General features: G+C 40.9%; 1 protein-coding gene across 4 annotated transcripts in view; it reads right to left on the bottom strand.

Annotated features, from left to right (window-relative positions):
* LOC116257973 (DNA polymerase kappa) overlaps positions 1 to 12362 on the bottom strand; it is a 97176-nt gene that overhangs the window by 62817 nt on the left and 21997 nt on the right. For all 4 annotated transcript variants that reach the window (XM_031635009.2, XM_031635011.2, XM_031635012.2 and 1 more), the window contains exons 6-8: positions 5703 to 5789; positions 4539 to 4634; positions 3443 to 3563 (exon numbers count right to left, since the gene is read on the bottom strand). In XM_031635009.2, coding sequence (XP_031490869.1) covers positions 3443 to 3563; positions 4539 to 4634; positions 5703 to 5789 — 304 coding nt within the window. The remainder of the gene's footprint in view (positions 1 to 3442; positions 3564 to 4538; positions 4635 to 5702; positions 5790 to 12362) is intronic.

The raw sequence follows: 12362 nt of genomic DNA, 5'->3' as shown, positions 1-12362 counted from the left end.
TCCCAAACACATAGCCACATCCCACTGGCCTCTCATATCTGAGACGTCTCCCAAACACATAGCCACATCCCACTGGCCTCTCATATCTTAATTTTTTCATTATTATCATTATAATAGCACATTCACAAAATGACTGGCTAGCTCATGAGGTTGGTACACTTCACGAGTGCACGCTTCGTACCATAAAATATGATATTTAGCTAAGAGTATTGATTTAATGTGTAACCCTTTAATGTGGGCGATTTGAGGTATGGGTAAACTATTGAAGTGAACCAACCTCATGTGTTAGTCTACCTTAGTGTCTTATTGTGAATCTGCTCTCATAATATCAAGAAAGAATAATTAATTGGAGCCCAGTGGGTTATGGCAATATGTTTCTCTCTCAACCGAATGCTCTCTTCTCTCATCAGACCTCTCTCTAGCTCGTTCTCACTCTCTTTAGGTTGTTTTGGATTTGGCAATTGAAGGAATACATATTTCCCCTCATACCAACAAATAGGGGGTGTTGGTGGCGACGACAGCATATAGTCTTTGGCTTTTTGTGATTGGTCGAATGTTTGGATTTGCTGTCGAGGATGCTTATAGCAGTTGGAACTCTATAAGAAGGGTGAGCGAGGCCTAATGAAGCCTATTTTGTCTAATATTTTCCTTAAGTGCAGGAATAATTATTGTATAAGCATGTTTGATTCAAGATTGAATGATTTAGGGCTCAGGGTAGAGATTTTATTACATTGGAAAAAGTTTATGACTTTTTGGAGGGGGTTGCCCATGCTATATTTTATTGGATTTTGCGATGCTTGTGGGTATGTTTGGTCTCATGTGAAATTATGATTTAAAATAACGACAAAACGTATAAAGTATTAAGGTTTGGACATACGCTAGGGTGCAATAATAATGCTCAGTTCACGTGGATTTGATTAATTTTACGCTCTTATTAGTGAGCTAGTGTCGTCGTCATCGAATTGACAAATGGAAAAGCATGATTGCTGGGTCAACACATCAACTAATAAAGCAAGTTGAAAAACATACTACTAATAGGTTGAATCGAAGTCCTTGGGTCTAAATAGATCGGTCATAACCTTGAAAAGATGGGAAAAACTTGTTAGAGGGTTCTAGGCCGATTCTACCTTTTGGCATCCTCTTGAGACGATAACCTATAACTCGATGGTGTTACTTCTTACCCAAATAGGTTTTAGAGCAAGGTGGACAGAAAACTTATTGCTTTGAGCTTTCCACAAGGAGGCATGTCATATCACACATCATTTAGACAAAAACACAATCATAGGATCCTACGATCCTGAAAAGCCACATTTGGAAACACAATACACTCCATATTAAGCCCTAGGCAGAGATTTGCCTGGAATGCCACCATAACTATCGTGTGTCTCCACAAAAAATCTAAAATCGCCTTGAGCTCCGGATCCTGCTGCTCAATGTGCCTGGTCCACCTGCAAAAACTTAAAGTAATAAGTTTTTTATTCACTTCGCTCTAAAATTTATTTACGTATGAAGTAAGACCTTCGAGTCATATGTTATCGTTTCAAGCAGGTGCCGAAAGATAGAATCAACCGGTAGAACCCTCAAACAAGTTTTTCTCATCTTTTTGAGCTTATGACCAATCAATTTAAACTCCAAGACTTCGATTCAACCTATCAGTAATATGATTCTCAACTTACTTTCTTAGTTGAGGTGTCATCCTAGTAATCATGCTTCTCCTTTGTCAATTCGATAACAACGACACTAGCTCACACATAAGAATGTAAAATTAACCAAACCAACATGAACAAGCATTTTCATCGCACCTTAGCATGTGCCTAAACCCTAATACCTTACATGTTTTGTCATCCTTTTAAATCGTAATGTCACATGCAAACCAACATAAGTACTATTTCCCCACAAGCGACGCAATATTCATATCAACAATAGCATGTATCAATAGTTCATTAAAATAGTCCTAAACCTTCCTCAACATTATCAAAATCTCTGCCATGCTTCTTGTCTGCTTCAAATATTAACCCTTCATGCTAAAAAGATAATACATACATTCTTAGGGCAAAAGTCAGTAAAATTAGGCTTGTTTGACAGTGCTCAAACTATAATCGTCGTCTGCAGCAATCACCCGAAACGCTCTACCATCCATCAATCGTTAGCGGCAATCCACACTATCATCCCCACATTCCCTTATTTGCTGGACAGGAGAAAACGTATTCCTCCAGCTGCTAAATTTACAAGAGTCTCCAATGAGTGTAAAAACAAATGAACGAGATAAAGGTGGAGTGGAAAATACTGCACTTCAAATGAGAGAAAGAAAATTCAGTAGAGAGGAAGAGCAAGCAGATGAATGGGTTCAATCGTGAGATAGTGCCAAGCGAGAGAGCGCAGAGAGAGAGAGAGCATTCGGTTGAGAGGGATAAGCCAAAACAGAGAGTGAGCACGGTTGAATAGAGAGATTGTTCGAGAGTGAGGGAGAAGTGTGTGAGACCAAGAGAAACTGAGACAAACAAAGATGTGTGCATCTGAGAGAGGGAGATTGAAGACGAGAGAGAGCATGAGAGGGTGTAAGCAGAGAACGAGGGAGTAAGGGCGAAAGAGGCAAAGAGTGCGAGGGACCAAGGGGAGCCAGTGGGTGGGCTCGGTTGAGGGAGACACATAGGAGAGAGGGAGAGCAACAAAGAGAACAAAGATGAGAGAGAGGGTGACAATGAGGGAGCAGACGGCAGAAACAAAGAGAAATCGGAGGGAGGATGGGTTACCTTAGCATCGTCGTCCTCTACCTCCACTTCCTCTACTGCTTCTTCTTCTGCAGCTTCTTGTTCCGCCTCATGTTCCTCTGCACCAAACCCAAAACAGCAAGAGAGGGAGAGAGGCCTCTCGACGTCGGGACTCTTCAAACATGGGTCCGGGTCTGCATCCTAACCCAGACCCATCCTGCTCATAAGAAGGGTCGCACATTACACTCTCCACATGCATGTGTATACTTTGTGCCACTCATTGTAGAATATTCATGGCTGACCTGTCAAAATCAGGCTTGGCCTAGGCCCACTTTAGGCCAGACCAAGCTTCCAACAGATAGGCTTAAACCCAATCGAGCACTCAAGATTAAATCACATAACATGAATTTAGCCATTAAATCTAAAGTATGAATCATCATGTAAGCATATACGTCAGCAAGACAATACTTAATATTTTTAGCAAACAAGAAATCTAGCCATGTTCATAAGAAATGCAAATGCCCTAAAACCCTGATGACAAAAATAAACCAAAATTGAACAGCACATCTCTTCAAAAGTGAAAATTTGACAAAATAATAAAATTGATTAACAAGCAGAAAATAGCTAGACACTAGTGCTGTTGAGGACATCTACAAAAATCCAAGTTAAACCACAACCAGGAAATGCAAGGCAATAGAAAATAATTGAAAGAAGTTATAGTGCATAATAACCTGCTGAACGGGAAGAAAATAGAGCAAATATAAAAGCACGCTTTCGTAGCATCTCCTCACAAGTCTGGATTCCAAGGGCATGCCTTAAAACTTGTTCTGTAACCTTGCCAATGCCGCTGATCTGAGAAAATGATTCCCCAATTGTTCAAGTTAAATAAAATATCTCCACATAAAGTAAAATTTATGCACGTACTAGTCTTCAATGACCCTTCCATGACAAGCAAGTCTGAACATATTAAATTACAACACACGGAAACAAGAATGAATTCATCAACAGAACAAAATAAAGTTACTGTTGCTCACCAGTAGACATGAATGAATTATGGTCAACAGGACAAGGATTTGAGGTGACAAACAAGAAAATATAGAACTAAATGCTCTTACATGAATGGAGGAAAAATTCATGTGATCCTCTTTGCATTTCAATTTTTTTCCATAAAATGTTTTAAATGAAATTATTATTATATTCACAGCAACAACCCAGTAAGTTCAAATGCCTGAAAACTTTCCACATTACAGAAAAACCATTGCAATCCACGGGACAGGATGGAAATGATAAAATCAATATAGGTTAAGCCATACCAGCAACTACAAAATTTAGTCAAATAGCTGCATGTTTCATTTATGCCTCAGCCTAAACAACAGAAAGGGAATAGCAGAATCATTGACGTCTGACGACAGAAAGCAACAAATTGCAGCACTTTTTTCATGACAAGAAACTTGCTCCATCAGCAATGTGGTGCTGCCTAAAATCTCTCAGATAGCAATGTTCAATCAAAGAAAGGAAACAAAACTGAAATCAAAGGAAAAAAAATCCTTTTTGTCCTTTAATAGATAATCTTGAAAAGTGCCACTGTGGTGTGCATTGGAAATCATTAAGGGTCAACCGAACCAAAATAAAATAGAACAATGGATATACAATTGCTTCTATATGCTGTAAGCCGGATAAAAAGCCATACTGACCATTACCAAGGTTATGGGCAACAATTAATGCAAATCTTTGTCAGAAATAAGCGTTGTTGTCATAATAGAAAAATCAGAAATGCATCCAAATACAGCTACACTGTTATCTCTAGAATCCCATGAACCAAACTACCTTTCGTATGGGAAGTGACGATATAAATGTCATGACAGCTTCCCTGTCACTGGGCAAAACAAACTGACCATTTGGTTTGTTGATATCTGAGCAAACCTGGAAAAATACACAGACAGGCATGAATTTCTAGAAAAGGTTAATCGGTCCAATCTATGTGAAGTAATCCACTTTTCATAAATTGTAAAAGAAAAAAACTTTAAAAGCACAAATGTTATAAACAGAAACCCTTTCCAAATTTTAAAATGAGTCTCCCTCTAGAAATTGCTTTAGTTTTACCCTCTATGGCAAGTAGATAGCAAGCGAGGTAGACAAGTGTCCAGATAAAAGAGGGGATCAGCTTATTCTATATGGAAGCCAAGTGGAAGATAGGTTGGTACCATTTCCAGTATGGAAGCTCTTGATGCACCTTCTTTTTTTCCCTTCACCAATGCTCCACTTGTTTCTTTTTCTTCTTGTGTTTAAAGCACCCAAGCAGCACATTAGGTTTCTATCTGCATTAGAGCTAGACTTGAGGATTTAAGGCTCACCTAGGTCACTTAATAGGGCATATATCTCAGGAATGCATCCCTCTTGTCCTCATAATTCATATGAAAATTTGCAACTTAGGGATCATGCCCGTGATTAAGAGGTTAAGGCCTAACTCCAGAGGCAATGAGCCCAAGGACATGGAGGATCCATAGACTCTTAAAGCATGTCTTTGCAATCTTGTCACCAAATTTCCTTAAAAAACCACTTCTATATCCATGCATATATACATACACTGTATACATGCATAATTCTTATTCCTTTCTTGTAAACCATAAAACATGTATATTTTGTCTATGACCATGATTTAATTTTCAATCTGCATGCAAGCTAGAAGCTATGTCACATGGGTGCTGGCTGCATATATATATATATACATATATATATATATATACACATATATATATATGGGACTGAATCATATGTTTGCTGAAAGTCAAATAGGTAGGGAAACGAAGGGAATAATGACCAACAGTAGAAAGTAAACACAAACCTTTCCCACCAATCAGTGCTCCTGTCTGGCCATAGTCAAGCTCATAAGATTATTGCATATAGAACTACTAGTACACATGAAAATTTATCCTTCAGAATTTGAAATAGAGAAGCAAATTGAGGAGTTCTAAGAACATCTTGGACAACCTTTGCAAGCAAGCGATTTGGTGCTACACCAGCACTACAAGTAAGACCTGTTGCCTCAAAGATGCCAGTTCTGAGCTGTTGAGCAATCTTGTGAATTACAGGGTAAAAGCAACAGAAATTCAGCAATCTTGTTTACAGTAAGAAAGGAAAGGAACTTAAGAGACAATTGATGGAACAAAAAATGAAAGGCAAGAATGTATTTGCACACGAACATGTGAACCTACATAATGTGTGTGTGTGTGTGTGTGTGTGTGTGAGAGAGAGAGAGAGAGAGATTAGTCGCTAGTCATTAGCTATGGAATCAAAAGCCCAAAACAAGGCCTGACAAGCGGACCTTCAAATGGACAAGGAAGAGCCTAGTTAGGCCACAGAAATAAGCTACATAATTTAAAAGAATAAGTGAAACACACAATATTGAGGTAAAAATAAATGTATATGGAGCATAATAACTAATATTAGAGCATCAAAACATAAGACATGTATACAGACTATGTGTGTATATGAACATGTCTGTTAATACAAAAATAAACATGGACATATGTGTGTGTGTGTGTGTTGTGTGTGACATCTACATATATATAGGGGAGTTCAATGTGGTTATGTGTTAGATGTTGTCAGATGGTTAAAAATTTAAAAAGTGTCACTAAAAAATAGTCACAAATTTGACATTAGCAACAGTTTATGGTGGCTTTAGCAGTGATTGATGGTCTTTTTAGTATATATTTTTAAATTTTAGCCATCTAGCAACTGTCTGGCACACGATAGCATTGACTTTTTCCGTGTATATATATATATATATATATATATATATATATATATATATATATATATATATATATATATATGTATGTATTCAAAAATTACAACAGAATACATGCATATAATAATATATGAATGGTCAAAAGAAAGAAAGAGGAGAAAGAAGAAAGGAAAGACAAGAAGAAAATAAACAAAGGAAAATGCAACTGGTTTTCAATTCTGACCCAAGACAGCCACAATACCCACGTTGGAAAAATCACACTCTACTTTGAAAACCTATGAAAAATCTGGTAGTTCCTAAAACAAGGGCAGTGGTCATCCTCTCTTTAATAAGCTAGAATGCCCTCTCAGCCAATGTTATCCGTATCATACGATACGGACGCGTATCGTACGATACGTATCGTATAGGTCAAGAAAACCTATACGATACGCTGTTTAAAGACGATACGCGTCTGTATCGTACACGTATCGCACGATACGTGCGATACGGGGGCCGTATCGCACGATACGTGCGATACGGGGGCCGTATCGTACGATACGGGCGATACACCCCCGTATCGTACGATACGGGTTAAAACACAAAATTTTTTATTTTTTAAAGTTTAAACACTCCTCCCTCTCTCTCTTCTTGTATTTAAAGACTCCAAGAGACGTAGGAGGGAGAGATTTTGCACATTTTCATAAAAAATAACCAAGGATTCATCGATTCGGAGAATATTATCGTTAAATCATGAAAGATGATAAGTTGATAACTATATGTTTTGAACTTATAAAATTGTGATGTAATATAAGTCCTAAAACTCAAAGTCCTAAGACTCTAAGTCTTAAGATTCTATAAAATTTTCAAGTTTAAAATTGTGATGGATGCTTATTATGTTATTTTGAATATCTAATTTCTAATTTTTGAATGCGTTGTTGACACACATAAATGTTCCTTATGTATGATGATCTTTTTTATATTTGAATATATTTTTCTTGATTTCTGATTTTTTGTTTATTTTTTCAGATTTTTAATAATTTTTCTCTATTTTTTCTGATTTTTAAATATTTTTTAAAATTAAAAAATTAATTTTACGATACGCTACGCTACGTTTACGATACGTTACGATACAACGTATAGGTCAGCCCGACCGATACGCGATACGCTACGCCTTTTATAACATTGCTCTCAGCTGCAGCCCATAGGGGTTTCACACAAAGCTAATACTCTTAAGGCACTCCATAATTGGCACCATAATAGTACTAAAGGCTCGTTTGAAGCTGATGCCAAAATGCTCGTCTCCAGAATCTGCAAACTCTGACGTCGTCCCTTCAGTCAGCATGCTGCTGAATATGCTGACCATCTGTTCTGGCCAATGAACTAGTGTCCCTGGGGCCCTTGTCAATCCAGCTGAAAGAGAGGGACTGGTCTAGGTGGTGCCCGACTTCCCGCTATACAACTGGTCAAACCTAATGAGGTGTGGTTTGTAGGTTAGGGGTAGTGTGTGAGTTCTGGGTTGGTCTGAGTCCGGGGTCAATTTGTGGAGCTTGGTAGGATCCAAGACAATAATTGGGGTCAGTAGAGGGTAAAATGGGTGGCCCTAGAGAGATTGAGAATGGAGGCAGGAATGATGCATATGATGATAGCCCAAGGGGTTGAACCTTAGGTCCTCTAAAGCTCTGAACTATTCATCAGATCCCAATAAGGATAGGTGGGACCTGGAATCAAAACCCTGCAGTAGATAGGGGTCAAAAAGGGAGCTCGATTTACGACCTATAGCATGAAGGCCCTGGTTTTGGATCAGCCCAATGTGAAACAGGGTTACCATTTGGATCCGATTTTGTCTTGAGTGGTCTAGGAATCATGTATCTAGATGTGGCAAGCGCCTCGTAGGGCTGCACACGAGCAAAGTCGAGCTCAAGTTGGGCCAGCTCGACTCGACTCATAAAACTTGAGCTCGAACTCAACTCGTTTAACTTGCTTATGTTCAGCATGTCTCTTTCTTGTTTAACTCATTTAGTTGCTACTGCTTTAATTATTTTCTCATTATAATTCAACATTTATTAGGTAGTCGAGCCAAGTCGAGTTTAAGCAAGTCGAGTTCCTACAACTCGAACTCAACTCATCTAACATATCAAGCATACATTTGAACTCGAGCTCGACTCATTTACAAATGAGTCAAGTTCGAATCAAGTTTAGACGAGCAAGTTAATACTCAACCCAAGAGGTCGTCGAGCCCCCATGCGACACCTCTTGTGAGTTAGGTCACAAGGGCATTAAGTGAGGCCCGACGCCTCCCTCAGAGTGTAACGTGCGATGTTTGCAGGTCGGATCAGGGTCCAGACTCGGACCCGAGCCCCATGCGTGTAAGGAGCCCGACGCCGCAGCCCTTCTCCCCTTCCTCGTTCCCCTTCCCCCCTCGTTTCCCCTCTGCGTCTCTCCCTTACCCACGACCGGAGCTCAGCACAGAGAAGAAGAAGGAGACGGAGGTCGGTGCAGCGGCGGCGGTGGCGACGGCAGCAGCCGAGGGTAAGCTCCCTCCTTCTCTCGCCCCCTTCTCCCTTCTCCCTTCACCCTCGCCTTTTTCTCCTTCCTCCTACGCAGCTTCTCCCTTCTTCGTCAGCACCCTCTACTGCACGATTCCTCCCTCTTCCTCTCTGCTACCGCTCCCTCCTCGTCCCATCCGTCTCCTCTTCACCATCTCCCTCTTTTGCCCCACTCGATTTCCCTCCCCTCTGCCGGTTTTTTCCCTTTTTCACACTCTTTCCTTTCCACCGGTTTTCCCCCACAACCGACTGTTTTCTTCTTATGGCAGACCCCTTGTTGGTCGATTTTTTTTACTCGTTTAGGGCTTTTGGTCAATGTGCAGCTTAGGGACACATTTGTTCCCCACATAGCAACGGAGTGAAGGCGTTGGTGGTGGCGGCATTGAGGGATTCTAGCCGTTTGGGGGCCTCTTGAACTCGTGGGGTGGCTGCCGAGAGGATTACAACAGTCTAGACTTTTGAATTCGGTGAGCAAGGCCTAATCGAGCCTAAATGATTGATTATTATCTATTTGAACGCGTATAATTATTGTTTGAGCATGCTAGAAGGTAGAATTGATTATTTAGGATGCATGTTAGCGACCTTGCTTTTGGGGAAAGTGTAAGATTATGTTGGAGAAGCATTGATTCATGTCTATGTTGTTCTTTTAAGCATGATGGATTAATTTTCGAAGCAATAGGGAAGCATGGTAGAGATTGTGATGTTGTGGAGTGGTATAGGACCGTTCTTGCGCACGCTTGGGAGTGCCTTTGTCGACGTGGGTTATATGTGTGGAACGGAAGAGGGTGTACATGTTGGGAAGACACCGTCACTAAGGAAGCAAGAGAGAAATAGATTAGTGATCGATTTAAATCGATAGTGCGAAGCTTAAGCCTTTGGTGGTGACCTCTAGGGTTGAGAAGAGACCCTTTTGAGGGCTTCTCGGGTCGACACTACCGTCGATACCCTCTTGAGGCAATGACGTGCCTCAATGAATTTGTTTTATATTTGTTTTGATTGTGAATCTAAACCAGTGTAGAGTTTAGTCATTTACCACTTGTGTATGTTTGCAGGTACACCAGGTACGTCCCGTCGACCTTGAGCGACCAGTTTCGAAGCTTGAGGCATTTTGAAGTTTTTGTGGGCGCGCGACCGGTATGGCGACATTCCAGGTAAATCCCTGCCTGGGCAAATGTGTGAATGTGTGTTCCTAGGCTCATGGGATTCTAGGATTTGTGATGTGAATTGATTGATTGTGTTGAGATTGAATGTGTGTATGCATGTACATGAATTGATATATGATATGAAGGGTTTTGAAAGGCTATTAGTAATTGTTTTGAAAATGTTACGCCTTTGCATGTGCATGCTAAAATTGATAACTGTTTAAGACAGATGAGGTGGGGTATCGAGTCGAGTGTCTCCTCGACCCCAAATGTGCATTAGCATCCTAGAATGATAACTGCATAGGAAAGCTACGAGCCAATCACAGATCGAGACTACTCTCTGTGGTTTGGCTAAGTTTTTTTGAAGATGTGATTGATATGATGAATGATGTGAATGTTTTGTTCTGTTGCATACACATTGCTGCAGGCAATGATGCGCATGATTGAATTGGAGGGTAGTTATACTCGTATTGTATGATGGCTAGCTATGACTATAATTGTTATGTGTAGACCTCGTGTGGAGGCAATTGGAGGTGTGGGTGTACTCGTGAAGTGCACCAACCTCATGAGCTAGCCAGTCAGTTTGTGAATGTGTTAATCTAATGATAATAATGAATTATAAGAGATGAGAGGCCAGTGGGATGTGGCTATGTGTTTGGGAGACGTCCCGCTTTTGCCACTGGTCTCGCCTGTTCGGAGCGCAGGCGGTGCAAGGCCCCAGGGTACTGTTGTGTGTTGTGCTTGGAGCGTTGGGCTCCTGCCTTCCCAACCTGGGTGTCCTAGGGAAGGCTGAGCATCTCTCCTTGGAATTCACACATCCATGGAAGAATGCTCTACCGCTGCAACGGATGAAATGGATCCACACTGTTATGGGCCACCACAGGGGTTGTCTTTCGGCTGTAAGCCACCCATGGTGTGCACGTGCCTGTGTTGCACCCACAGGAACTGTGAATTCACTAAAGTTAGTGAAAATGTAATGTATATGATTGAATGTATGTCATTGATGTGCATGTGATTGAAATTGTGTTACTGTGGCCATTGAGTAGCCCTTACGTGTCGTGCTCTGACACGACATGATGATAAATGGTTTTGATATTTGTTCTCTTATTTGAGCCCTATCTAAGAGGGTTTGGTATTTTTCTAGCTTGTTGCCATACTGCGAAGGCTAAGCCTTCAGTTGTTTCTTTTTCAGGTTTTGACAGACCCGGGGCAGCAGGTTGATCGGATGGCTTCACTCACGTCCTACTGGGGAGGTTTTGGGTTTTGTTTTTGTACTGCCAGCGCGTCTTATCTTGATAGTATTGATGTCTTGTTTTGTTAGACATCAATTATGTGGTTCGGGGCATTTTTGTCGTACACTTAGGTGTGATTTTGTAAGATTCAAATTGTTATATAAATGAAAGTTCGCCCCATTGTTTTAAATGGCATGGCTCCCTCTTTTGAACTGTTGTGTAGTCGCACCTCGATGTTTGATGTTTAGAAAAAAAATGTGTTTGGGTGTTAAAAGGTCAGGGTGTGACAGGGTGTGACACAGAGAATGGGAGCCCCCAAGGGACCGCCGGCGGCACATCATGGACCAAAAGGCGGCCACAGGGAGCTGCTTCAACATGGCGGAGGACATCATCCATAATGGTCGTTCGGACAGCAGCGGGTTGCCAACTTTTCTTATGTGCCCTGTTCCACCACCTGACGAGCATCTGACTGCTGATTTTCGTGTTGTGAGGACACGCTAGAGTGTTGAACAGCAGTGGTGGAGGTAGTTGCAGTGTTGAACAGTGGCAGCAGTGGTGGAATCATTTATGAGGGTAGGGTTAGGCAGAAAGTGATGTTGGGTACCTAAGTGGTTGTGGGCGGGCTGAGGATGCCCAGCAGCATCTAGGGAGGTGAGGTCGTCAGACAGAGACCATGTGAAATCCAGCAAGACTAAGGAGCGCCAGTGAACTTGGAAACCAATTGGTTGCTACAAAGATGCATTGCCACCGTTCAGGTTTTTTTTTTCAACATCAACCGGCAGGTTTTCCTTATTCTTCGATGCATCACCATGCTACTACAGCTCGATCCATCTGACTTATGGTTTCTTGGTTCAATTTTTCCAGTTGAGCCAGCCTCTCTTCTATGTGAGTCTATTGTTCACAAGCTTTGTTCATTGATTCGATCAGGCAAAATACAAGATTTTCAAGCTTTGGTTTGATTTTCCATTCCTTTTTTAAAATTGTTCAATAGCAAGATCATT

The sequence above is a fragment of the Nymphaea colorata genome, chromosome 7 (assembly GCF_008831285.2).
Source record: "Nymphaea colorata isolate Beijing-Zhang1983 chromosome 7, ASM883128v2, whole genome shotgun sequence".
Classification (NCBI taxonomy): Eukaryota; Viridiplantae; Streptophyta; class Magnoliopsida; order Nymphaeales; family Nymphaeaceae; genus Nymphaea; species Nymphaea colorata.
Note: the sequence above shows the minus strand (reverse complement) of the source record. Positions and strands in the feature narration are given on the sequence as shown.